This window comes from Pleuronectes platessa, chromosome 23 (assembly GCF_947347685.1).
Source record: "Pleuronectes platessa chromosome 23, fPlePla1.1, whole genome shotgun sequence".
Lineage (NCBI taxonomy): Eukaryota > Metazoa > Chordata > Actinopteri > Pleuronectiformes > Pleuronectidae > Pleuronectes > Pleuronectes platessa.
The window spans coordinates 15,177,537-15,204,187 of record NC_070648.1 but is presented as its reverse complement, the minus strand read 5'-3'; the positions used below and the strand labels follow the sequence as shown (position 1 = coordinate 15,204,187).

At 43.1% G+C, this 26,651-nt stretch overlaps 2 protein-coding genes across 4 annotated transcripts; one reads left to right on the top strand and one right to left on the bottom strand.

Annotated features, from left to right (window-relative positions):
• Nucleotides 1-75: 75 nt before the first annotated feature.
• Nucleotides 76-12,370, bottom strand: si:dkey-28a3.2 (uncharacterized). Of its 3 annotated transcripts, none has more exons than XM_053416102.1 (7): nucleotides 12,215-12,370; nucleotides 7,515-10,973; nucleotides 6,113-6,805; nucleotides 3,323-3,372; nucleotides 3,171-3,232; nucleotides 2,729-3,076; nucleotides 76-2,191 (listed from the first exon to the last, which is right to left on the bottom strand). In XM_053416102.1, the coding sequence occupies exons 2-6, from the start codon at nucleotides 10,773-10,775 to the stop codon at nucleotides 2,760-2,762; spliced, it is 4,383 nt and encodes a 1,460-aa protein (XP_053272077.1). In that variant the 5' UTR covers nucleotides 10,776-10,973; nucleotides 12,215-12,370; the 3' UTR covers nucleotides 76-2,191; nucleotides 2,729-2,759. The 3 variants fall into 3 exon arrangements, with proteins under 3 accessions (XP_053272077.1, XP_053272080.1, XP_053272078.1); XM_053416105.1 differs by having other exon boundaries at nucleotides 7,521-10,973; XM_053416103.1 differs by lacking the exon at nucleotides 12,215-12,370 and adding an exon at nucleotides 11,930-12,123.
• Nucleotides 12,371-13,931: 1,561 nt separating this feature from the next.
• On the top strand, nucleotides 13,932-23,654 carry zfta (zinc finger translocation associated). The gene is made up of 5 exons (XM_053416574.1): nucleotides 13,932-14,152; nucleotides 15,304-15,819; nucleotides 16,911-17,270; nucleotides 18,237-18,692; nucleotides 19,879-23,654. Exons 1-5 carry the CDS (start codon nucleotides 14,032-14,034, stop codon nucleotides 20,355-20,357), a joined length of 1,932 nt encoding a protein of 643 aa, XP_053272549.1. The 5' UTR covers nucleotides 13,932-14,031; the 3' UTR covers nucleotides 20,358-23,654.
• The last annotated feature ends 2,997 nt before the right edge of the window (nucleotides 23,655-26,651 follow it).

The window sequence follows — 26,651 nt, the reverse complement described above, 5'->3', positions numbered from 1 at the left end:
ATCAGTTGTATATGGCCACGACGAAGGCATGTTTGACCTGATACGCGGAAAAAAATATATTGATGAACCAACCCAAAGGTAGAAAAGGTTTATTACTTAAAAGGCATTGAAACATTCCCTTTGAACTGGTAAACAAGTCAGAATTACATTCTCAGAAGGTAAATTAGCTTGGTCACTTCCAGCTATTTACAGTGTTGTGGCTGTGCAGGCAGCTCCTCAAAGCAGAACTGACTTCCGCAGCCTTGTGCTCAAACAGATTTTTTTTTTCAGCATATTTCTCTACATAACAATCATACAAAGAAAACATGGGAATGATTTCCAGAGCTCATCTCTGGTACACAACTCTTCATCCATGTACTACTCATGCAGGAAAGCCTTTTGATCCTCAATACTCACAAATGAGAAGCTTCTCTAACATGAAACTACCTATGGTTATGAATAATGCATCATCAATAATATAGAGACGATTCAATAAATAATAAATTAAGTTGCACAAAGTCAAAGAAAAATTTGGCATCTTATAACCACTTTAGTTTTTTTCATGTATTTACAGTGCAGAGAACTTTACACATGGTGAGGCTGGTATGAACAGCAGGAGCGTCTTTTTAAAGAGGCGAGAAATGTACTATTTAAAAAGTTGTCTCGATACAAAACAGTCGTCAGGAACATGTGTAAAGTTTCGGGTTTGAACAACATGGTGCTACCACATACAAAAACATGTGGAATAGTTCCTGATGCCCATATGACAATTTAGTAAATCATAAAGGGTCTCAGACCTGAATCCCAAATCTGATAGCAACTATCAGTTCATACAACTACACTACAGTATAAAGTGTTTGATTCTTGTGCTGTATGTGTGTAGACACATTTTCTGATAGCTGTCTGACACTGGGTTTAAATCTAAATTTACTGAATAATCTACTATAAATATCTATAGTTTGATAATAGCTCTGATATGACTCAGACAACAGCTATTACAAACACATCCTTCTAAACCTGACACTGCACCTTTATATTTTCTACCATTTCATGTATCTGTTCAATGTCTGATATACACCTTGTTTCTATTTGTTAGCTGTCTCATATCCCTTGGTTGTCATTGAATCGTTAGGTAGTCGCTGAACCCTCTGGTGACTCATCATTGGTCTGACTCTAAAGCAAGTCCATGTAACTTTTGGACAAAAGAAATCCAATCATCTTCTTAAAAATAAAAAGTTGCAAAAGCAGTAAAGGCCACCCTGACTTAATTCATTACCCTCAGGGTTTTACTGCTGCAGCCTTCTATATTCTGACCAGTAGCCCATATGTGACTACTGCTGCTTTGTGTCTGCTGGATAAATAAAGGAACGTAATGTAAGCAGACCTTAGGAGGGGAAACAAAAATCGTACTTTTCACCTGTTATTATGCCACAGGCCTGAAATCCTGGATCTTTAAATCTAACATTTTGTCGCAACACTTGCCATCACCTCATCATGCTTGTGTTAGTGTCGTGTAGGAAGGGAAGTTGAGCTGAGTAGCACAATGTGCATACAAATTATATACTCAAGGGTTTGGCTTAAGCAATGCATTAAGCACAGTGGGATTACAAAAATATCTGGAACTTTAGAATTTAAAAATACCTATGATAGAACAGCCCACATCTAAAACAATGTGGAGTTTTTTCCTAGGGTTTGCTCAGACAAATCTATACCCACTGCTAGTTATATCTAATCCATCAGATTGGATTTATAGTTTGTGGCAGGCATTGAAATAACTGGGGATTTTAAATAAGTGGATCCCAATTCAAAGAAATTTAAAATCAATGTCAATTTTTGTCTTTGTCTATTTTAGAGTAGGTCCAGGATGCATTTAGTCAATATTAGCACAGAGACTGTGCTCCCCAGCATGTTGGACTTCTCTATTGATTATTTTAAATATTGTAACAAAATCTCAGTTGTGGCAGCTTCAGTATAAAAGTGTCAATACTGAAGAAACAATATTACAATCCTGGTGGGACAATGAGGTAAAGCTGCTGTCAGGGCAAGAGCAGCATTCTTTTCAAGGTGACTTTCTATGAAGGTAAACAGATTGATTGAAAAAAAAATAAAAAAATTAACGAAGACAACGCATGAGTGGGGCTTCTCTCCGGGTCCACGATCTTCAGTTGACTCCTGCAGGACACGTTCTCTTTTAATCACTTCCTGCTTTATTCTGCAAAACAGAAAAAAAGAGGTGTGTTAAGCATCTACACAAATCATCAGACCCAAATTCACAACTTTCAAAGTAAAAGCTCTGTAATCCAGCTGGAGGGCAGCGCCTGCGGACAAACACACTGACTGCCACAGAGTGCTGATTGCCTGTTTATTCAATTTTCATAAAGTTTGAACACATCACATATCCAAATAACACCAAACGAGATATGCGTTCCACAGGCAGATAGACAGACATCTGGGACTTAGGTAGATTATCCATCTAAAGCATAAATAAAACCACTGCCTGTATTCAGCCGGAGATTGAACATCTCCTTCATGAAAACACCTTTTCATTTTAAAAAGGGATTGTTTTGTGTTTTTGTTTTTACAAAAGTTACATAGTCTCACGGAAATATCCAAACCATGTAATTGTTATGTGACCAGTGGTTGTTTAGATATTTTACTCAGCGTGCGCAACAACATTTTTGGAGCTGGGCTCTTTCACTACTTGAACAACCATGTGTATACAGTAGATGAACAATACATGAATAGCTACCTTGCACTCTCTACATGTCTTCTCTCTGAGGTCATGATGTACCGCTCTGCTGCTGGAGCTGACTGGTGAAGAAGCGTTCCCGCCGGGACACCTGCTCGTCCCAGGCCTCCAGAATTCGCTGTCTCTCCCCGGCTTCTAGTGTCAGGGTGTCGGGATGGGCGTCCTCGATGTGGGCCCTTACGCCCTCCAGGCTGTGGGAGTACTGCAGCTCCCCACACACCATGCACACCAGCAGCTGGTTGAGTGGGTCGTAGTCCATGAGGTAGCTGCACCTCCACACGCTGTCCGAGATAGAACCTTCCTCACTGCTGTGGTTCTCATAGTCAGTGTACAGCAGCTCTGGGTCGTCTGCAGAGACAGTGAAAGGAGAGTGAGTTTTGTGCTAGCTTTGCCTTTGTAAAGTTAATTCTTTACGTATAATGTGACAGCATTAATACTCCACCTTCCACTGATGCTGTGTAATTTGGGAACTGAAATGATTCCTGGTCAGTGTCCACTGAAGTGCTGTGACAGGAGGAGAACATATCTATTAATCACCATCCTACATGGAGCCAGTAGCAGATATACCAAAGGGAAACAAAGCACATCACCCACCTCATTAGATGCTCTGACTCATCAGAGGAGCTCAACCACTGACCAGAATCCTACCGAGAAGAATATAAACAGAGTTAGAATACGTTCGCACTTTACCAAATAATTCCCAATTCTGTTTTTACTTCTTGCTGTGTTGTATCCTCAATTCACGACTTGTTTATTAAAACTTATCAATGAACACTTCCTGCCTTTAAACTATAAGCCTATATCTGTCATTTACTAAAGCGAGGCATTAGATAAGCCAATGAGCATAATAAAACTTGCAAATATAATAAGCAAAAGAGACAGAAATAGCAGGAGGCTGAGCAAACTTTTTTCATATTACATCTTTTTGTAGTTGTTGAAATTGCTGTGCGCTTCAATATAGTTTTTGTGTAGGCTAGCTCAGGACTTTAAAATTCATACAAGGGCTGTGGTCAGACAGTCAAAATAATCCCCCTTCCAAACCACTTTTCCTCGACCCCGGCAGAAAATGTCAGTAGGTCAAGGAAAGATGTGAAGGAGAAACCCTGAAGAGTTAGGAAAGGAACACCACAGTGCAGAGGAAATCTGACTCCCCTTGCACTCTGCGTTTAGATACACACAGACTCTACAGTAGAGAAACAAACTGTGCTGTGCAAATACAGTTTGAGCAAAGTGTCCAGTCCTAAACAGGAATCCTGGTCAGAGGTTTTTAGTTCATGTAGGGAGAACATTAAACCATCAGTTACTCACAGGAAGAAACAAAATAGATTTTTATAAACATAAAAATACCTAACAGGATTGAAATGTTAAACTAATAGCATGAGGAATATTAGTTGAGAAATCCTTACATAATTAGAGAAAATTATTTTGTGCAATTCAGGGATTGAAATGACTTTAATGATGATATTTATATATTATGTTCTGATTATGATATATATATATATATATATATATTGTTAACTATGAATTCAATATGCCTATGACTCCTGCCTAGACATCTTGTCACAGGTCAAAAACATCTGTTCTGTTTTCTTTTATATTTATGTGGGTCTGTCCTGGTGGAACTACGAGATTGTGTCGCTTCAAAAATTGCTGCCAAAGAATTATGGGACGGCATTTTCTCCTTTTCTTTCATAAAGGATGGTCCAGTGTTTCCTATGCCAAAGGAGCTAAGTTAGGAAGCATTGAAGCTCCTTTCCTTATCATTTAGAAAATTGGAACAGCTCTTATTATGGCGGTCGCTGAACAACTTCTGGGTAATTTCACTCAGTTGGGAAACTTCCGAAGCAAAATGGACTAAAACATCCTAGGACTCTTCAGCTTGTTGAAATCTCTTTTCTGTAACTTTGGAGGAACTTTGGCACGGCTCTACAGAGGTCACCTGGGTTATCCTGGCTTGAGTTTTGAGACACACAGCTAAGGGGCCTGTATTCCAAAGAAAGTTCAACATACCCACCGCATCTTTTCCTTATCCGCATTCTGCAGTCCTTGATAACCTGGACTATGAGGCTGTCTTGGTAAACTCTATGTTTTTATATCCAGCTACGAGCCCAGACTAGTTCATTATAATCTGCCACTTCAGAACCATGAATAAAGCTCTTAATAAGTATGAGAATAACAATGAGGGTCTGCGAGTAGAGTCAGAAACATTGACATCCAAAAGGGACTTTATACAGTGAAACATCAAGGATGATCACATTGCTAGAAAGGAAAAGAAACAGTGGGTATGATTCTCTAACTTAAAAGTATAAAGTTAAAGATAAGTCTATGAATAAGATAAGATAAATAAGCAGAAATACTTTAAGGTATTATTGAGTATTTCTCTTTTTAGTCTGATGATGAACAAACTATGATGAGCATGTGTTACAGATAAACAAAGTTTAAAGTTATGTCAGTGTTTCTGCTGCAAAAGCAGAGAGGAGAGAGGCAGGTGAAGAGCTCAGTCTGACTGACATGTTGATTTATACTCATTTTTTAATAAAGTACATCGTAGGCTTTAGGTTTTATTTAGTTTTTTCTTTTCTCATTCTGGTCTGCAGTGATAGGATTAAGCAGCAAAAGCATCAACACTGGCAGGTTTTATGTCTGCTATCAAAGGATCTTTAAATTAAAATGAACCTATAATAGTTCTGATGTATTTATATATTGGGATAATTTCTCCCTCTGTTTGTTAGAAGCTCTGTTTTAAAACCATCCGACTCACCTGCTGAAATGTATTACTTCTTAGGTTACTGTTAACTCTTATGTCCCTCTCAGGATCTTAATCTTAATTATCTTAATGACTTAAAGTCACAATATGTCTGCCTCCATTGATTTTAATTTGTCAAATTGTATTCGACTCCCTTTGTTAAAGGCTGACTAAAGATGAAGAATGATTATACTGAATGACCTCAGATTTAGTTAGATATATTTGCATTGCACCATAAGATGTACCAAAAAACGATATATTTATATTTTTTTCCACTAGAGTAATTAATCAGTACACAAAGTAACCAGTCTGTGACCACTTCCACTATGTGTGGGGACACTATATAATGCTGACTGGTTTAATGACCATTATAAAGTACAGATCAAATAAAGCTACGGTCTGGTTTCTGTTAAGTTGTGCTTTTATATCTATTCTGAACTGTTTTCACTGTCTCCCTATCTCTCTTTTATTTCCTTACTGTCATTAAGGTTTATATTCTGGAACCGAAAATAAACATTTAACTCACAAACCGACTGCCTCACACCTTTATCATCTAGCTGTCATTGAGCGTGTAACCCGTGATGTGCAGAGCGTGTGAGCCACAGAACGAGTCTTTTGTATATCTGTGTAGCTCCTACCTGTGTTGGTGGATCCTGTGCAGGTAGGATGGGCCTCCAGTGGGCAGCTCTCTTTGTGGGGGCTCCCTTGTCCTGGATGGCCTTCCTGGCCCGCTGCTCCTTCTTTTTTATCCTCCAGTACTCTCGCTTCCTCCTCAGAAAGTCCTCCTGAGACTCCCCAGGGATGGGTTTAGGTGGAGCCATGGTGCTTACAGGTACCAGCTTAGAGGGAGAATGCATCGAATGTGAGGGGCTATGAAGTTGAGAAGGGATTTTTATTGCACTGAGGGTGGGATCAGACGTTTCAACATGGGGTTCAATGGTTTGCAGGTTGATGCTGGACAGTGGGTTGTCTGGAGGCGTCAGAGTAGGAAGGCGGGGTGCTGAGTCTACATCCGAACTTGACGACATAGACATTTGAGAACGTGGCATGGCTTGCTGCGGATTCTCAGAAGCGTCGAGACAGTTTGACATGATATGTGAAGGTCCAACGTCTATGTTGTTCTGCTCACTTCTGGGAGAACAGGAGACACTGAGGACAGGCAACTTCACCTGGGCCGTGTGCGGTGACCGCTCAGCACGACATGTTGTAGGGCTGAGAGCAGGGAGGCTGGACACTGCCGTAAGCGAGTCAATCGATGACCTGGATCTGAGAGCTGGTTTTACATGAGGATTTCCACGCTTAACATTGTTGAAGACACCAAAACCTTGAGCCTGAAACACAACAATAAAACATTAACAAAAAAATGTAAATACCAAGCAATCAGTTCAAATTGAACTGTTAAAATGACAAATACCAGAGGAAGGTTTGCAGTGTCATTCAGGTTTTATTTGGAGAGCATTCTGGTCATGCCTGTGAGCCCTGAACTTTATTCTCTCATCAAGTGATACATCTGTGGCATCGTCGATATAAAGAGCAAGGGTCTGTCTTTTGAGACCATTATTCAGTGATGGACAGAAGCCGAAAAAAATCGATGTTACGTTTAGAGGAATATAGTAAGCCTTGATACACAGATTGCATGGAACCGCTATGGGGAGATGAGCCAAAAGTAGTTTTCCCATAACATTCAGGTGAGCATCAGATACCTTTAGCGTACAGCAAATACGCCAGAAACTAAACGTAAAGTTTTTTCTCTTAAAAAATTGATGTCTCTCCTCCGGCTCGCTACTTGCAAGGTGACTGACAAGAAAAACAGATAAGTTTACGAAAGGATGGTCAAATAAGTAAAACTATTTCGAAAGTAACTTCAATAGACCACAGCTTTAAAACATGCAGCAGACGATCAACTCCTTCAGCGTACATTCTTGTTTATGCTACATCAGAGGCCAGTAGAAATAAAAAATGTTGATTATTTGCTCCTTGTTGCAGTAACATTTGCTACACTGCAACACAATCTAGCAGAATCTAAATAAAATGCTTTACCTTCACCTGGGTTAGCCGACTGCTCAGTCCTCCCTGCCTCTCCTTCTGCCTGGCCTTTGACCTGGCCCTCTGCTGCCGCTTCATCAGCTTCCAGTACTCCCTCTTCCGCTGCAGGCTGGTCAAGCCGACCTGCTCAGTCCACACACTGTGATATCTTCGTGCTGCTGGCGACATGCTGTTTTCGAACTGTTCTTGTGTCTCACACTGTTGATCACCCGGTTCTTGCTGTTGGTGCAGCTCATCGATGGGTAGTTGATGTAGCTCTGGCGGCTCTGGGGAGCGGCAGTCTTCATGGCCCTTCTTTCTGGTGAGAAGCCTCTGGGTTCTGTGAGGTGAGGATGGACCATCGGGGTCTTCCTTGTAGGGGTTTAAAGTGAATGTGGGAGAGGTTTGGGAGGCATGTTCACAGGTGGGAAGCATAGGTGCATCACTGGAGGTAGGAATAGGTGAGGGTGTCTCACTAATTTGTGGTGAGTTTTTTAAATGAGGGCTCGGTGAACGTGAGTGTGCCAGGGCCTCAGTGTCTGGCTGCCAGCTCTTTATCTGCAACGTCAGGTTAGCAGCCAGAGGAGCCACCTCATCCTCTTCAAAAAAGAGCTGAGGTAAATTTGGCTTCAGCTCTTGCTCTGAGGCCTCTTCTGTTGTCTCCATTTTCATGTCAGTCCGCGGACTTTTACAGTCCCTCACTGTGCTAAGTGATTCTTCCAGGAGCTTCTTCATAGAGGCCACGGCTCGCAGAGTGGTGGCCTGACTGTCTGCAGCCAGAGCTGGATCAGACTCCGGCTGGGGTGCTGGAGGTGCTGATGGCAGTGGTAAGGAGGTTGGGCGTTTGATATCTGGACAGATGGCTTGTTCCGGTTGAGAATTTAGGGCAACTGCTGGCACAGGCTCGGTCTCTTGTTTTATCTCATTAGCATTTGGTGTAACGGGCACACTGTTATCTGGGGGAGGTTGTGTGTTTCCTGTTAGGTTAGAGAGACGTTTGCTCAGTGGTGCAGAGTTCAAGGCTACTTGCTTCTGGGCCCTTCTCCTCTGTAAGGCTGCGTTAGCCCTCATTTGTAGGACACCCTGCTTCAGTCGCGCAGCACGGGCTGCTCGCTGCTCACGTTTCTTTATTCTCCAGTACTCCCTCTTCTTTACCATTCTCTCTTCCTGTGTTAGTGCTGGATCCAGAGATAGAGCCAGTGATGCTGCACTACTTGAAACGGCCATTTTCATGACACAGCTGGACCCTGCCGTCGATCCTCCAGAAATGGCCTTTTGAGGATGAGTGAGTGTGAGCTGCCCTACAGCTTGAGCAGATGACGAGTGAGAATTAGGTACAGTTGTGCTTTCACGTGGAGTCCTTGGTCTGGCAGACAGTAGTTTTGGAAGTTTGTTGACTGACTTTCCAGAAAGAGGAAAAGAGACTTTCACCTGAGCTGGGCAGAAGGGATGGTTAATTCTAACAGGGGTTACACCTCTTCGACTCGTATAAGGCGAATGTTGAGGCTGGGTAACGTGGGTATTACTGGAACTTTGAACATGAAGTTCTTCTTCACTTTGATGAGCTGCAGTGTCGTGACATGTGGAAACCTGGGGGATTTTAATGGTCACTGTCCCATCCTCTTTGATGAACCCGCCAATGGTCTCCGAGGCGTGTGTCAGAGTGCTTCCCGCTGATTGTGTGAGCGCTCTGGCTTTCCTCATCTCCTCTAGGATGTTCTGGTAGCGTTTCACTCTTCGCATCAGAGAGTCCCTCTCCTTTAATCGATCCCTCACCTCCATGGACAACTTAGCTCGCTGTTCCCGCTTTTTAATCCGCCAGTACTCTCGCCGTTTTTCTATAATCTGCTCAGGTGTGTCATTGGGGTCGATCCTGGGCATATTTCTGGTACCAAAGACTGAAGCAAGCAGCGGGGACTTACATCTCATGTTTCTTTGAATCATCAAACTCCTCTGAGCTTCAATTAACCTCTGTCTGGGTGTTTTACATCGCACGATCCCTCGGGTAACATTGGAAAGATGTGCGTAACTTGGAAACCTTCTTAGCGTTTCCCCTGATTTCCTCCGAGAAATTGCTGTTGGTGCTGTCCTGGTCTCATGTGGATTCTGCACTTTGATCTGCAGGTTAACTGTGGTCAAACTCGCTGCCGCAATTTTCAGTTTATCATTTCTCTTTTTGGCCGGCCTGAACGTGGCTTTGGCCTGAGTAGGACCCGCTCTTCTCGAAAACGACTGAGATGGAAGATTCTGACGTGCTGTGGGACCCATGAGTCCTGCTCTTTGTGCCATTTGCCTCTGTACCATCATCTCTGTGGCTTGTGTCCTATCTCTGGCTTTAGCTATCTGAGCTGCCAGCTTTGCTCTCTGCTCTCGCTTTTTGATCCGCCAATGCTCTCTGCGTCTGGCTGCTCTCTCCTCCTCGGACTCGATGGAAGGTTGCGAGTTGCCAACACCTTTAGCTCTCTGTGTGGTGACCAAGGCACTCTTTGTTCCACTCTGAGGTGTTGTGTTCTCTTCTTTACCCTCGGTTTTTATGGAGATGGGGGCACATGGAGAGGACACAATAATCCTACCCATGGTCACATTTGTAGGGGAGAGTCTGGGCTGACTGCGTGAAGCAACATGGTGTCTGTGTTGCATGTTTAGGACTGATGTGCCCTGCATAGACACACGTGGCTGAGATGTTGTTTGGGCAGAGCTGCCATTGGTAATTCTGGTCACTCTGACTGGAGGCACTGAGGAACTGGAGTCCAGCTGGGTTCCACTAGGTGTGGGTGAGGTAATGGCTCTGTTCACAGCCCCCCTCGCTGCTCGGCATTTCAGCGCGGTTGTGTTGCCCCTAGCCGCTTTGGCTGAGATGGAACATGATGCTGGGAACTGAGGCAAGACCTTGTCGAGTTTCATTGTGTGGAACCACTTCGGCTTTGGGTTTTCAGGGGTTTCAAATGAACCTTCTCCCACTGCATTTGCACTATGGGATGCTGGGGAGACATTGGGTGTTTTATATGACTCATCATTACTCTGCACAGGAGAAGAGGGATCAGCTAAGATGCCAGATAAAGTGGAATTCACCACTGCAGTGGTATTTAGGTGGAGGAGCTTTTTCCCTCGACTGTCTTGTGATGGCCTCCCTCTTCGCTGTGACAGACGAGCCCTCTGCTCTCGTTTCTTGGTTCTCCAGTATTCTCTCTTTTGGGCCAGGGTGGCATCATCGTATTCTGAGGCAGGCTGGTGGCGGTGGGACGCGGAACCACCTTTATCTTTTGCAGTTGGCATGCTGTTGCCAGCTTGGACAGCTCATCAGTTCTCATCCAACAGTACTGGTTGGTTCTTCCCTTGTCACACTGATTCAGACCAGACTCCTTCACTGCCATTTACTCACACGATGTCCTCCCATATGATGCTGCTGTGGGTGGTTTTCCTCCACTGAGCAGCTGCCAAATGTCTCAGACATCACATCAGTCTGCAGGTGTCCTGAGGAACAGAAAAAAGCTCTTTGTTACATTTTACAATAAAAGTGTGAGACAAGCATGCATCAAACAAGTTTAATGCAAAATTACTATATTTGCTAGTTTCCACTTTATTAGGGACACCTGTACAAACCACTCAAATACAACAGCTCAGCCATAAATTATATCTTGTGTTTCCCGACACTCCCAAAGAGATGTTACTTCAACTATACACAGACCGGTCTCTTTTTTGGGTATAGCTGTACAATATAATGTAATTCAATGTAATAGCCCGATAAGTCCCTTATTAAATGGTTTAATGCTCAGTTTTGTGAATAGTGTCCAGGAGGAGTAAACTATCAATTTGTTATATTTCATGTGACAATTATATATCCATTGCAATCATCCAATTTAAGCAAACCAGGTGCTAGAATGAGATTAAACCTCTTTTCACATGGTATTCATTCTCAACATAAGGCTACAGATTACTGATATCCCATGTTCAAAATGCAAAACATCACCTACGAAAACATCCAATGTGAATCGTAAGTTAGATCAGTGATACATTCACCCTGAAGATCTGGGACCTTCCACATGCTCTTTTTGAAACTTTCCTCCTTGCTGACCAAACATCACTTTGGGTGTCACAACATAGCGAGTGTCCCCATTTTCCACACACGGAGCCAATGCAAAGGAAGACAATGCAGGAGCACCGAGACGCCCATTGCACTGTCACAACACAGTGCACGGTGCGCGAGGTCCACGTGAGACAGACAACGTCTCTCAAGGTGTTAACGTCTATAAATGTGGCATCCCAACACAAAAACACGAAGCATTTTCACCGCCCTGCACCTGTGACCCCGACACGTCGCGTATTGAAAATGTGGAGGGTACAGGAAGCAGGACGGAAGCGGAGTGACACTGTCCCTTTAAACCTGTCCCTCTCTAGCACTAATTCTAGCTGTCGAGGGCCATTTTTACCCGTAGCTCCGGCTCTGTTCGATCACTAGCACGGCCAATCGACCCGGCGGAAGCACAATCGATGTTAGAGACAGAAATTCGCCCGAAGAAATGACCGCGTTTGCGCGCAAATGGCGCATACGGCGCAGTGTCTCCGAGGCGGCACAATGGACAGGCTCTTCCTCCTCCTGTCCACACGGACTGCCTGAGTCTACTGCCTGTCGAAAAGACACGAGAAGCCGAGCACTGCCGCGGGAGAGCAGGCCGCTTGAAGGCGTGTGGAAGAAAAACATGCATATCAGTTACCTTTCTGTTACACATAACTTTCCGGGACAGTTTTTGGACACAGATATTTTTAGTGCCAGGACACTGCAGCTACTTTCCGCCTGCCTGCCGAGCTCTGGGCTGCCTTGACAACGCTCCGAAAGTACCAGGATGTGGGACCTGGATGCTCGCTCTCTCTGTGTGTGTGCGTGCGTGTGCGCGTGTGTGAGTGAACCGTATAGTAGCGTACAACGCCCCCCCCCCCCCCCCCCCCTTCTATGATCAGACCCACAGACATTAAAATGATTTCACCACAGTCAAACCCTCAGCTTATATATATATATATATATATATATATATATATATATGTCTCATTATTTCGGTGAAGCCTGATTTTAGGAGAATAAATTCAAAAACCCGAGTTAAAAAAATCTCAATGTATTTTCTATTATATCTAACATGGCCCTGCCTGGAACAGCTGGACAAAGGTCCATTGATTTATTGGCTTTTTCTGCAGATGACCTCAATTGATGTGTGTATGTTTTTTAAATGCAGAAGCTTCAGGGTTAGGTTCAGTTTAGCTTTTGCTCTGAATAACACAATCAAACTGTAATCAACGCGCGTAGAGGAGGGTGTTTAGAGCAGATGGTTTGTAGCAGTTCTAGAGACCAGGAGAGGGACAAATACAAATCCATTTTATTATTTTTTTTAAATTTCAACATTAATATTGTTATTAGTGAGATTGAGCTTCTTTTTTTTCCATTTATCAACACAGGTGCTCTGATGTTTGGACGAGGTTTATTTAAATATATCATTGTGTTTATTTTTGGATGGGCGGATTTTAGAAATGGGGCCAACACCCAACAATAGAAGAAGAATTAATGATTCAATTACAATAGATGCCACTGCATATGAAACTGAATCTATAATTAGAGATAAAACGTTGATTAACGGGTTGATCAACAATGTATGAATTATTCATCCTCTAACTGCCAGATTGCTCCACCGATCTCACATGTGTTCGGGCCCATTATTTGGTTTTCTTTGTCTCCTGTGAGAATAAAGTGAACCATGTCCCGGTTTTAACTGCGACTCAGACCGAAGCAGCATTTTGATCCCTGCTGTATAACATCCCTGCTTGTTGTGTACTATAGACCTACACTGTGTTTATGAACAGGGTTTGATAAAAATGCCGGAGCTCACGCACTAAACATTATGAGCCGGCGGAGCTTGTGGGGCCCTGATTCAACCAGGCCCCGCCTCGTGTGTTAACCGATGCTTCCCCGCAGCAAGCCTCCTCTCACCGCATGATTTTGTGAGAACAACAGCATTAGTATTAGCAGCTTATCTGTATTAGCGCCTGCTGCCTCGCTGCCCCCCACCCCGCGCACACACGTATACACTCACGCACACGCACAGGGGGGTGGGGGGTGCATTGTCGACGCTGCTACTGTCTCTTTAAATTTACCCAGGAGCCCCTTAAGGAGCCCCAGGGGCCCCTAGTCCGGCTCCCCACCCTGAAGACAAGCAGGAGCCTTAAAATACATGAGTGTCGGCCTGCGCCGCGGCGCTTCCCCACAGACAGGCCGGAGGAGCGCGCTGCGTTCGCGGAGGAATACCTGAATACCTGCCGGTGTGGTTGTATGAAAAGTTAACTTGGCTCCCGTGCGTGCGGGGGGCGCGTGGGGGGGACATCGCAGAGCACGGGCTCCTCGGCTCGTTACGGCGGACAGATGCGTGTCGAGCGGGGTGAGCGCGTTGCTGCCGCGAACATGTTGTTGTCGCGAGCGTGACAAGTCGGCGCCGCGCTACAGGGACGGAAGGAAGGAAGACGAGCCCGGGTTTAAAGAGGCCCGGTGATGGAAGAGGCAGAGAGCGGGGGACGGGAGCCCGAGCCCCGGTGCGCCGAGCAGACTGAGCTGCTCTCATTAATAATAAGCGGAGAGGAGGAAGCGACGCCAGAAGAGAGTGAGCTGGGAGGTAAAGGGGAGAAAACCAGTGTCGTTATTGTTGCTGAGTGGGTCTGTGTGGCTGTCAGGGCCACGGCCATTGTCCCGCAGCCAGTTACTCTGTGTCAGGGACAATGCCAGAGAGCAGCATGGCCCCTCTGTCTCTGTGGCTCCTATAAACAAAGGCTCAACAGCACGCAGGCAGGCGGACACACACTCTGCTGCCCCCTAGCGGCCAATAGACAACTCAATATGGCTGCTTGGATCAAAGGGGCTGCAGGAATAATGATGTTATAATAAATAATAATGATCCCTTCACCTTTATGGTAAAAGACAACCAGAGGCTGTTTAAGCCATATAAGCAAGCTGAGGTACATTAAGAGCAATGTGATGTCATCACATATAATGGAGATATAATGACAATATGTACAATTCCTCTGTCAATTTAAATCAAGAGGTATCTGTGTGTGAGAGCAGAGACACATGTTGATGCACAGAGTTTACATGCACAATGAGCAGTAGTTCCACATTTGAACACATACAGGTTCCAGTGTCAGATAGACACACTGAACTGCCTGTAACAGACTTTAGGACGTTACTGGTTGCATAGTGTAACTCATCTCTACTGATTCTTCTTGTTATTTAGCAGGTGACATATTCCAATTAGTCCGTCATCTGCTCATATTGGTTTCTTCCAGTTATTGTGAAAAGTGTTTCTCCACAATTTAAAGGTATTAACACTTAATACGTAAAGTGCTTTGAGATCATGTATTCTATGATTTGTCTCTATACAAATAACATAGAATTGAATAATTTATAACTCGATGGTCTGTCACTGTGTGATATTGTAGTGCAATAGTATAAAAATAACTTGAAGGTCCATAACCAGATCCATCAGCATTTTCTCTCCACACTCTTGATCCATCTGCTTCAGTACTGATATCATGAAAATGATTGGGGATCAGCCAGATCGACATTAGATACAGTCCTTCTCTGTGTCATTGATTTTTTTTATTATTATAAAACAATACATGTTTTTTAGCCTTCGAGCTCAAGAACCCCCAAAAGAATGTTGCCTATTAGAAAACATGATTGCTCAACCATACTAAAGGTATATTTACCATACTTGTGTGAAGTTGCAACTTATAAGGTTTTATTTGTGTTCTCTCTTGTTCCTGCTAGAAGAGGATGGTCTTGCCAATGGCCATGGTGAGGAGGAATCAGGGGCTGACATGGTTACAGCTGTCACATCTCCAGGTACCAGCTACTGGAGCATCACGGAGGGTCCTGACCATCCCTTGCTCCTCTCCCTGGCCCCTGGGCCCTCTGGACGAAAACCTAGGGTGCAGAGGGCCTCGCGCCCAGGCCTCAGCCGTATCCCAGGTCGGGACCACCGCCGCTACTACCACGAGTACTGGCGTAGTGAGTACCTGATGGACTTTGACCCCCAGCGGCATGGGATGATCTGCATGGTGTGCGGCAGCTCACTGGCCACTCTGAAGCTCAGCACCATAAAGAGACACATAAGACAGAAGCACCCAGACTCCCTGCTGTGGAGTGCTGCCGACAAGGAGGTGATCCGCTCGGGCTGGGAGAGCCACCTGAGCCTGGGGGGGAGTCAGAGATCGTACAGCTCTGCTGCTGGACCTTTACCACAGGAAGAAGAAGAGCAGCTGGACTCAGGCCAACATGCTGCTGGTGGGTAGGACTCTGCTCTGATAGGATTGGCTAGAAGTGTTGTAGATCTCACACTTGGTGGCAGTATTACTTTGTGTTTTGGCTCCAAGTGAGAGGAGGAGACAATGATGTAATAATTCACGAATGATGTGTCAGTAAACGGAGAAGGGAGGACTCTGCCTGGGCATGACTGGTAAAAATGTTGGATATATTTGAGAAGCTGTATATTTTTGAATTATTGCCTGTTGTGACATGTAGCCAGGGAAAAGCTTTTGACATTTCGATGAAATGAAAAACAGAGGAGAAGTGTTCATTATTCACATGCATTTTAACTCTGAAATGACACACAACACTCACTGTTGGAAACCTTTTTTTAAAATCAAGGTAGAGTTCATCCAAAAATGAAAACAAAGTCTGTGTGGAATACATTAGTTGATCTGTGAGCTTTAGAGGTGTTGCCAGATGTATTTTTGAAGAGGCTAGCTGTGTCCCCCTGCTTCCAGTCTATATGCTAAGCTAGGCTAACCCCATCCTGACTCCATCTCTGTACCGAACACAGAGATTCATATTTATGTTTTCATGTAATTCATGCTACTTTTTACTGAATTAGATTAGTTATTTAACTGATATTCTCAGTCAGACATTGCATCACTTCTTTAGTCATGCACATGTACTTGTAAAAAGCTGATAAGAGACTCTAATTACCTGCATACATGAAAAATAGGTTTCATAGCCGACTTGAAAGCATGACCATAACATGAGTTTCTTTCAGGCCCTTTGTTGCCATCCCCACACCTCCTGCTACTGCAGGCATTGTTGATTCCTCTTCTTAATTTATTCTTTTTTGAAATGTAAAAACAAAGATTAAGACATGATTAGTAAATCATTTATAGATCATGATAAGTAACAGTAAGTTAGTTTAGCACAGGAAGAAGCTCACAAATGTAAATATTATAATTCTTCAAAGCTTTGAATGTAATACTGTTCAAAAACAGTCAAATGAATTATGTAATTTTTTAACAGGACATTTCTACTCCCCGATGGTAGTATCAGCAAGAACCTATTTTTCGGTTTTTGAAATACGAGCTCCCGCTCTTCTTGATTCCTTGCAGATCTCCTGGATCCTGTGACTCCCCATGAGCAGCCACAACAAGCTCTCAGTCTGTCTCCCAAATCTGAAGAGGTTGAAGTCCCACAGACCCAGGAGGAGGATGAGCAGGATCTGTCCGGACCATCAGCTCAAACTTTGGAGCGCTACCTGAATGACTCACTGCACGCTTGGTTCCGTCAGGAGTTCCTGATGGAGTACGAAGCAGAGGCTGGCCGGCTAATGTGCATGGTGTGCGGAGGAGAGCTACCCTCCCTTCACCTTGACCACATCAAGAGCCATGTGCTTGACACCCACCCTAACTCCCTGGTTTACAGCTCAGAGGAGAAGCACTGCATCCTTCAGGCCTGGGCTCAGACTCATGGTGAGAACAGACAGTTCAACACTGCATGCACTCAAACACAAAATGTGGAAACATTTTGAAAAATTTATGTCATCATTTACGGCCAATCCCATTTAGGCCCTTGGCCGTACCCCTCTGTTCTGTGGGTTCCCATGTAGGGGACAGCTGTCCCAATACCTGTTCGGAGGGAGGGATAGGGCCAAGTGTAGTGCTCGTCTTTGCTGCATGATAATCCTATATTTCCACGAAGATACACGATGCCCTCGAACTGAACTGCTCCTCTTATAACAAAGCCTCCTCGGAGGGTTGCCTAAAAACCACTGCTAGCAGCCAGAAGCTGTGTACTTTTGATTTATATGTCAAATAATGACGAGCATCCAAGCTTTTCAATTTCCAACGTCATTGATTCACTTGCATTAGCAAAGATCTTATAGGTTTGTCATTTTAGTAACTGCAAGCAATAGCATTGGTTTAGTTAAGATCCCATCAATGTTATAAGAACGACATCCCCGGTCAAACTTTTTGTCACATCTGTTTACATCGGTGACTATTGTTGACGTGTCGACTTCTTGAAGGGCTGTTCCAATTCAAAAGGGAAGATAACCCTCGATAAGCCCCGGGTAGGGGTCGGGAGAATGGTTGAAATGGGATTGGGCCTTAATCTGTCTGAACTTTGAAATGTATCGATATCACAAGAACAAACCCACACAACCATTTTTATGACTGCTTATCTGTATGTTATCTAGATAACATAATGAGCCAAGCATCCTGGACATCCTGTCCCCCTCTTGAATCTTACAACACTGCCTCCCAACCACAGTTCCTGAGTGTGTTTCATTATTATGCTCCTGAATGATTATTTGGATTATTTAGGCTCTTTCCATGAGTTTTACAGTTCCAAAACCTCATGTGTACTGTAGACAGAAAAAAAAACATATTTGTATGTGCTTAATATATCACATGATATGTTTCTCTGCTCCACAACAGAAGATTCAGAAAACTCAATCAAATCAGAGCCCAGCACCAAAGAAGAAGGCATGGACCTATTTGCTCAGGATGCGGAGGCCATCCAGATTAACACTGACTTGTACCCAGAAAGTGATGGCACTTTAACTCAGGAAACGTGTCTCATTGGTGAGGACGGCGGCGTAGGAGCTCCGCAACAGGGATCCCAGCCCCTTCATCAGCCCAGGAAGAGGCGGCTGCCTGGGGGCGACCCATGGCGGCTCCGCCTCGACTACCTGGTAGCCTATGGGCCTCAGGGCCAGGACACGTTCTGCATGGTGTGTTCTCAGGTCCTGCACGAAACCAAGGTCAGCAGCTTCCGGCGCCACATAAAGGAATGTCACCCTGAGACCACAACCCTCAGCCGACAAGAAAGGGAAGCCATGGCTGCTGCCTGGACCAAAGATTATTCTAGTGACGACATGGAAACTCAAGATGGTGAGCTGCCAATGTTACATGTCACTATGAAACAGAATATTCTCCAATATTAACAAACGGTCAGCTTAAAAGAGAGTACTTGTTTTCACCAGAGACAGGGCTTCATTCCTGTATCATCCCTCTTTTCTGATCTGCTCAGTTTTGTTCTGCTTTTAAATGAATAATCCCAAATGTTTATTTCTTTACTTGATCAAGTTATTATACATTTCATTTCCACTGAACCTATTGAACTAGCACAACAACACATTTAAGGCAGACTCACCTCTCCACACTCATCATTTCCAATTGCTTTTGCGCTGTAGTTATCAAGTTAGTGTAAAAAACAACACCTCCTGCACAGACGTCACATTTCGAGCTTTACATTAGAGTACACTTTAATTTAGTTCCCTTGATCCAATGTTTACTTGTTTTGATAAGAACAGGAGCTACAAGTTGTCTCAAACCAGAGGTGCGAAGAACATTACAATATTTTCACAGTTCTGGGCTTAAGGTCACTTTTATTTGGCTATTGTGTTTTTCTTCAAAGAAGTGATACTTAAGTTATGGACAGGGCATTTTAGATCTTCAGGAGTGATGACTTACACTAAAAGAAGCTTCACAGTATAAAAACAGTGAGTGGAATAAACTAATGAATAAAAAAGTGAGAGTAGGGCGTCGGCCCATGACTGATGGAACTATTGCAGTGGAGATAAACATTACATTGAATTTATCATGTGAGCCTTTAGATTCTTTGAGATGAACTCGCTGACATAGCTACACCAACATTACTGTCGCTAATCTGGCTCCGACCTTTCAACTTTTATGACCTTTTGAAGACACTGTGTGCAGAAGTAGCAGCTTCAGTCAGCTGATTCCTAACCGAGCCATCAGCTGGTTCATAGTGCAGATCGACCCAGGGTTCCATGCATCTATGAGTCACAACTCTTACGTTAACATCAACTTCTTAATTTATATCAAATCACTTGTTATAACCTAAAGTTTATAATTTGATGGGATAAAATAGGATAAATATAGTGTGTGCTAGTCTCATTGGTGATGGAGCGTGGTAAAACAAACACATCTTCATATACTACCGCTTTAAGACACAATATTACATAGAAACTTGTAGGAAGAGCAGCTTTGAATGTTAAAAGGTTTTGGCAGAGGAAATAGACAAGAATGAATAGTTTCACTTTTCATTTTGCAGAAATCAACCTTAGAGAAGCTACTACAGGAGAGACATGTGAGGACCCCTGCCCAGACTTCACGACACCCAGTAAGACAGTGAAGAAGGAGGAAGGTGTGAGTGGACGAAGGGTGAAAGTTAAGGATAGCGGCACCGCAGCCACACCTTCTCGTCACAGCCATTACCCCGGGAAGGACCAGAGGAGGAACTACCAGGTGCGTTGGCGGATGGAATACCTGATGGACTACGACTGCAGGAGACACGGGCTGATCTGCATAGTGTGCGGAGCCACTCTGGCCACGTTAAAGGTCAGCACCATCAAGAGGCACATCCAGCAGGTGCACCCCCACTCTCTGGACTACAGCCCAGAGGAGAAGCAGCAGGCTATGCTGAGCTACAACCAGATCGCCTTGCACTTCACCCACTCTGATGACTGCTTCTCCTCCCCGGACCACGGGCACACAGAGCTGGCTCCAACTCCAGTACACTTTGGCACTTAAAAAGGGCTTCTGTCCGTTGCTCCTCAGCAGTCCCATGTCCAGAAACAGCCCTTCATTATCTTTGTTACAGGGACATTCAGATCAAACATGGTCTTACTGTCCTATTCCCGCTCCTTGTCTTCTTTAACTTTGTTACCAAATCTATACAATCAGGTGACTAGCTGTCTCAATGGTCAGAAATATGAGATTAAGACCCAGGTTGAGAGACACAAGAATTCTAAATCTGAGAGTACTTTTGTAGGCGAAGCTGCAGATTGCAACTGCTGCAAAGGGAATGAGACAACCTAAAATGTCATGGCCTGAAAAACTCAAAGTCCAGACACTCATTTGAAACTAAAGCCTTATTTGCACGAGACCAGTATTACACAAGGACCTCATGGGATTGTTTAGGAACTGCACATTTGCATGGATGCACAAAATCTGAGCTTTACAGATATGTCTGTCAAATCCTAATCCTTTTTAACAAGTGATACCATTGTTACCATAGATAACAATACTGACCCAGTAGTTAATGCTATCCTGAAACTATACTATGTGTATTGGAATACCAAGGGGTCTTATACATATATAATATGTATATGCTCACAGACACACACACACACACACATCCGTTTAATCAGATCATCATCAGTCCGCTTTAATGTGGGCAAATACAACATGGAACTGCACAGATGGCATACTCTGTAGAATGTGTTTTTAAGGAATACTTATATTAATTTAATTCTGAATGGGATCCCCAGTTAAGGGCCCAGTCAGACCAACTTTTATGATTTCACAGCATAAATTGTTGTGTTCAGTGGAATCTCTCACAGAACCTTTGACATCCAAATATGTTCCACTGACCAAAAAACAAATGGTCATGACATTATTGACCTTTGAGGTAACGGAGAGCTGGAATGCAAGCTAACATAGTAGCTGTGTTGGACCTTCTTCTTTCAAATAATCCCCTGCCGGATCCTAAAGCTCCACAACAGAGGCATTCACTGTATTCGCATGGCATGTATTTAACCACTTCCCAGTGTGATACCAGAGAAAATTTGTTCCTATGAAATTTTAACGGCATGGCTTCAAAACCGTTTCACTCACATGTGGCTGCTAGTGCTAGCATGTTCCTGTCAGCTCAGTAGTTACAAGCTAGCTTCACGAGTGGTTACTTTATGTTGTCAGCACCACATGGGGCGGCTGTGACTGAGGGGTAGAGCGGTCGTCCTCCAACTTGAAGGTCGGTCGTTCAATCCCCAGTCTTCCCCATCTGCATGCCGAAGTGTCTCCGGCAAGATGCTGAACCCCGAATTGCCCCTCATAGAACAAGAAAGTGCTGCTAATAGTGTCACTGTATGAATGGGTGAATGTAAAAATGTACTGTAAAGTGCGATGAGTGGTCATCAAGATTCGAAAAGTGGTATATAAATACAAAAAAACATTTACATGTTTCACAGGGACACACACATCATATTTGCTGATCTGGTTTGACCAGGGTCTAATACTGAAAATGGGGCTTTAGACGTTCAAACTCCTTCTTGCCTCTTCCTATACTTTCAACACCGAATGGGTCCCTGGACTTCTAGTTTTAAATGCCTGTCATCATGTTTCCTCTCTGAACCATGTGTTCAGGTCTGGCTTTTTTCTGGTAGGGGCCAGAGTCTTATGTTCTCAGGAACTTAGAAACAGAACCTTGGGCAAGGCCGGGTTGAATTAGTTTGATGATAATGTGTCTGAAGACAACACAGCACTTTGCCCTAAAATATGTACTAAACCCCAGCTTTCCTTTTGTACAGCTAATAGAATGAGACTGTGTTTGATGTTATTGCTGAAGACAATGAATGCCAGCGTGCGGTCAATGAGTTTCGATCTCCTTAATGTAATGTATTTAATTCCTTGTTTACAGTGGAGGAGATATCCTCCTCTCTCTCATCCATTCTAATGAGATATGTTATCTCTCTGTCATTTTGCATTGTTGCTACGTCGACCTGCATCCTTTTCAGCATCCACAACTCATGTTAGCCAAAAGCTGCACAAAAAAAAGAATATGTAAATACTTATATGAAAAATTTGAATTATTTTTCCTTTATACAAGCACTTTTATGCACCCTGGTTTCTACAAAAATGTTTGTAACTATGTCCAGTTTTTCTACTTCATTCAAGATTTCAACAATGTTTGTAAACGGCTGGAGGACAGCCTGCTGGGCTTCACTTTGAAAAGTCTACTCCAGCTTTGGTACTGCTTAATTTTTTTCATTCATTGTACAAAGTTTATGCAAAAAAAAGGAGTTGAACTAAGAGTGTGTGCGAAAGAATAGTCTGCCATAAAATGTCACCAGGAAATGTAACTCAGGGATTCTGTTTTCATCAACGACCATTTCATCGGTGATCCTTTAAGAACATGTCAGCTGGTGACATGTGAACATAGATAAATACATGTGTCTGCTTTGGGTTGTACAGGTATTAGGGCCAAAATAAAGTTATAATTTCCGGAGATCAAAGTTGTAACTTGAAGGAATTTAAAACCTAACCCTAACCCACATAAGAAGAATAAGGAATCTGGAAAATAAGAAAAATTCAAATATTTTGAGTAAAAAGCTGAAGATGATTTTTCAGCAAAAAATATTTCATCATGCAAGTTACAATTCAAATTATAAATTGAATACATTTTTATCAAAACATATCCTGGTCTGTCAGGAAAGTAAAATATGCAAATGTTAATACTACCAAGTCTATTCACAGAGAATATATGAAATCTAAGTATGATGTTTATGTAAAATTATCACTTTATAAAGATATACTGTCACCCCTGTCTCTTGAATTCAGAATAATCTAATTTCTCTCAGATTATGACGACAATTCAACATTTTCAAAATTTTTGGGACTTAACATACAAATCTCCTTTTCTTTCTTTACAGTGGCCCTATCACTCTGTCGGACAGAAATGTGAATGACACACAAAATCTCAATAGTTACATTTTTGAAGAATGATCAGAAATTACGCTCTGGTACAAAAGCTCTTAACAAACTCCCTGCAACGCTCTGACAGCAGACAAACTATGACTTTCCATCCCACACATCGCTCTGGTAGAAATCTGACATAGCACTTAATTATTTAAAATGAACAAACAGTGAATGGTAAAGCAATTGAAAATGAGATCAAACTTTTTGCTTGTGTGTACGTGTGTTTATACTGTGAATGATCAGCTTCTCATTTTTCTTCAATTTGACTTTGTCTTCTCACCCTTCATCTGTACATGGCCAACATGTGACATCTCCATGCCTCCATGACTTTTGAATAAAGACTCAACACTGTGACGCTCTTTGCTTATTTACAGCGTACCATCAACTATTCAGCCGCTCAAGCTATGATGTTGAATAGTTTTCATACAGCTTCCTGCTCATGGTGCCTGTCTTTCACAGTGCACAAGAGAAAAGACAAAAACAATGTACGTTAATGATTAATTGTATATAGTATTTATATAGGTAAAACGTGTCCTATGGCACATAGATACAACAACCTATACTAAATAATAATTCTGCTCATATAATGCATTAAAATGCTTTGGGTGGCTGAGACTTATAGTGTTAAGAGCTTTGAGTGGTTGGTAAGACTAGAAAAAGGCTATAGAAATACAGTCCATCTGAGATAACTTGCACATTAAGCAGGTTCATTGGAGTTGGGGCTTCAACCTCCCAGTGCAGGTGGTTATTTGTGCAGTTTATAACAGACCTCGCTGTACGGAGGACCTTAATCTGCTGCCACAGAACAAGAAGATGTCAGAGGAAAGCTTTCACCACAGCAAATCAAACCGTGATTAGATTTAACAGGATCCTCAGTGCAACAGCCTGCAACTGGCAGTAAATCAGATCTGCTCACAGATACAGTAACTGCTTCACAGAGTCACTGAGGATTTCATTGAACTATAGGGTCATGTCTTAACCTGCTGAAATGAGTCGGTTAATTGACATCCAGTGACTTAACTGTGGAACCTCCATGGTTGTCACAGCTTTACAGAAACAGATCATCTATCCGTTATCAAACCACTTCTCCTATGAGGGTCATGTGGGGCTGGAGCCGATCCCAGTGGAAATCGGATGAGAGGTGGGTTAAACTCTATACATGTCGCCAGTCTGACGGGACCGACGTGTGGGTTTAGGACTAGAGGAAGACAGAAAACCGCCGCAGGCACAGGGAGAAAAAATACAAACTCCACAGGAAAATGGCCTAGCTGGCCTCTACTTAATTCAGGATTAAAGGATTTTAGCCAACTATCATGATCCAGTTTATTGTCCTCCAGCGTGCCTCGTTTTTTATCTGTCTTCAGGTTTTATAATCCAGTTACATGCACTTCTAGAGGTTTGTTGCTTTGATTTGAATGTCCAGAACCTTCAACTGCTATGTTGAAGCTAATGTCCATGTATGGAGAGCAGGGCTCAGCATTGCTATACCCACAATGCACTGTATGTTCATCTGTAACACAGCAGCTTTATTTCAGCATTTATACAAATGTGGCTTTGATTCTATTACGTAACACCACATAGGCTTCAAAGGGGATATGTGTTGGAGGTATTCATGTGTTTATTACCCCTTAATGGTTGTAGTATGCTAGCTTGGTCTAAAATTAGAAACTATAATCCCCTCTCCACCCAAACACCATAACAGACAGCTGCCTTCCAAGTCAAATCTTCTTGTTTTGGATATTTCATCTGGATGCATTTTTTAAATCCCCCATCCTCCCACACTGCTGGCAAGCTGGGAAAATACAGTCTTGTTTTATAGATGCCCTCCAGTGCCCTTTGCCCAGAGACAAATGAACAGATGCAGAGTCCTTTGACATGTTTTTATTAATTTCACTTGACATCAGTACAGAGACCACATACGTTTTTTTCCAATTTTCCTTTTTTTATTCCTGCAACATCTTTCCCAAAGCTTCAAAAACCAAAGTCATATCTAATACAAAACAAAGCTGATGTTAGTGAAGAACATCTAGATACCAGTTAAGAGTCAGAAGCAAAACGAGACTCCTCAAAAGACGAGATAAGTCAAACACACTCCTGCCACACACCCCCGAACCCGATGAAGACACACTTGGACAAACAGGAAAAGGAGCAAAGCAACATGCTGTGAGGGAACAGGTTCAATGTGTCAAGGTGTTATTCATATTATATATTAGACTTATAAAGAAATAAGCCAACTATAGCTCTGAGTTGCAGTGATGGGTTAACCCTGGTAGCACAGTAACATACAGCAGGTAACATGGTCTTCAGTTTCACCTAGAGGTGCAGTGCATAATGGTAGCTGCTGGAACGTTAAAGGGTCAGTTCAACCAAAACACCTCCAGTAGTATCAAGCCTGGTAAACGGATTTGCTTCTAGTTTATTATTTACTTCAGAGAACTACATTTATATTTGCTGCTATTGTCCTATTTGCCTTAGTTTTCCAGATTAAAGTCAGTGTCTCAATTTCTACCTCCACCGTAACGGAGGGTAATGGAATTTAAATTGGAATAAGTAATAGTCCCTAAAAGAGCTGACTGTTCTACAGTTAATCCAGAAGAACAAGGATACAGTTTTTGAAAAGAGGAGTTTGCTGTGGATGTTTGGTAGAAGTTTCCGACATCTATTTACCTCTACTGTAATCAAGTAAAAGCAAATATCTCAAAAGCAATTTCCATCTAATTTTTTTTACAATTTGATTGAACCGAACCTTTAAATAAACTGAACCAAACTTTTCATATATATTCCAGTGGTTTACGTCAAAACTTTAGATGAAAATGAGAATGTAACTTTTTAAAGCTAAAATATGCAACTTCTTCACATTCAAATAAATATGCAGGATGCATTAATACACCATCATTCTCTGCATCATGGCCTGAGGCCCCCTCCCCCCCCCACACACTCTGTCTGTAGGGGCCGTAGTGACGCTGCTCAGCTCAGACTCAGGTGAGCTGCCAACCTGAGGGGGGGGGGGGGGGGGGGGGGGGGGAGGGGATCTCCAACAGAAATGTTGCATATCTGGGTTTGAACACCCGGGGTCCAAATGAGACATCATGCACAGGGAGTTAACCACGACGTTGGCGAGTTGACACACAGAGGTGCGGCATGCATGGAGAGGAATGTTCCACCAGAGAAAACATTCAGCGCAGAAACGCGTCGTGTCAGCACTGAGAAGCAGTGACAACACGGCCCTCCACTGTCGGCCTGTCAGCATTCAGGGGCTTGTACTCTGTGGTACCGGGAAATGGAAAGCAACACAGACACACCTGTAATTTCATTTCCTTCTACATACTCCTCCCTTAAAACAATATG

Bases quoted from the DNA above. Each gene is read 5' to 3' on its own strand.
- si:dkey-28a3.2 (XM_053416102.1), bottom strand. From the start codon at position 10,775: ATGCCAACTGCAAAAGATAAAGGTGGTTCCGCGTCCCACCGCCACCAG. The intron at 3,233-3,322 runs GTGGGTGATGTG...CTCCTGTCACAG, and splicing joins GAGTCAGAGCATCTAATGAG to CACTTCAGTGGACACTGACC. The intron at 3,077-3,170 runs GTGGAGTATTAA...CTGTCTCTGCAG, and splicing joins TTACACAGCATCAGTGGAAG to ACGACCCAGAGCTGCTGTAC.
- zfta (XM_053416574.1), top strand. From the start codon at position 14,032: ATGGAAGAGGCAGAGAGCGGGGGACGGGAGCCCGAGCCCCGGTGCGCC. The intron at 15,820-16,910 runs GTGGGTAGGACT...GATTCCTTGCAG, and splicing joins CTCAGGCCAACATGCTGCTG to ATCTCCTGGATCCTGTGACT. The intron at 17,271-18,236 runs GTGAGAACAGAC...GCTCCACAACAG, and splicing joins GGCCTGGGCTCAGACTCATG to AAGATTCAGAAAACTCAATC.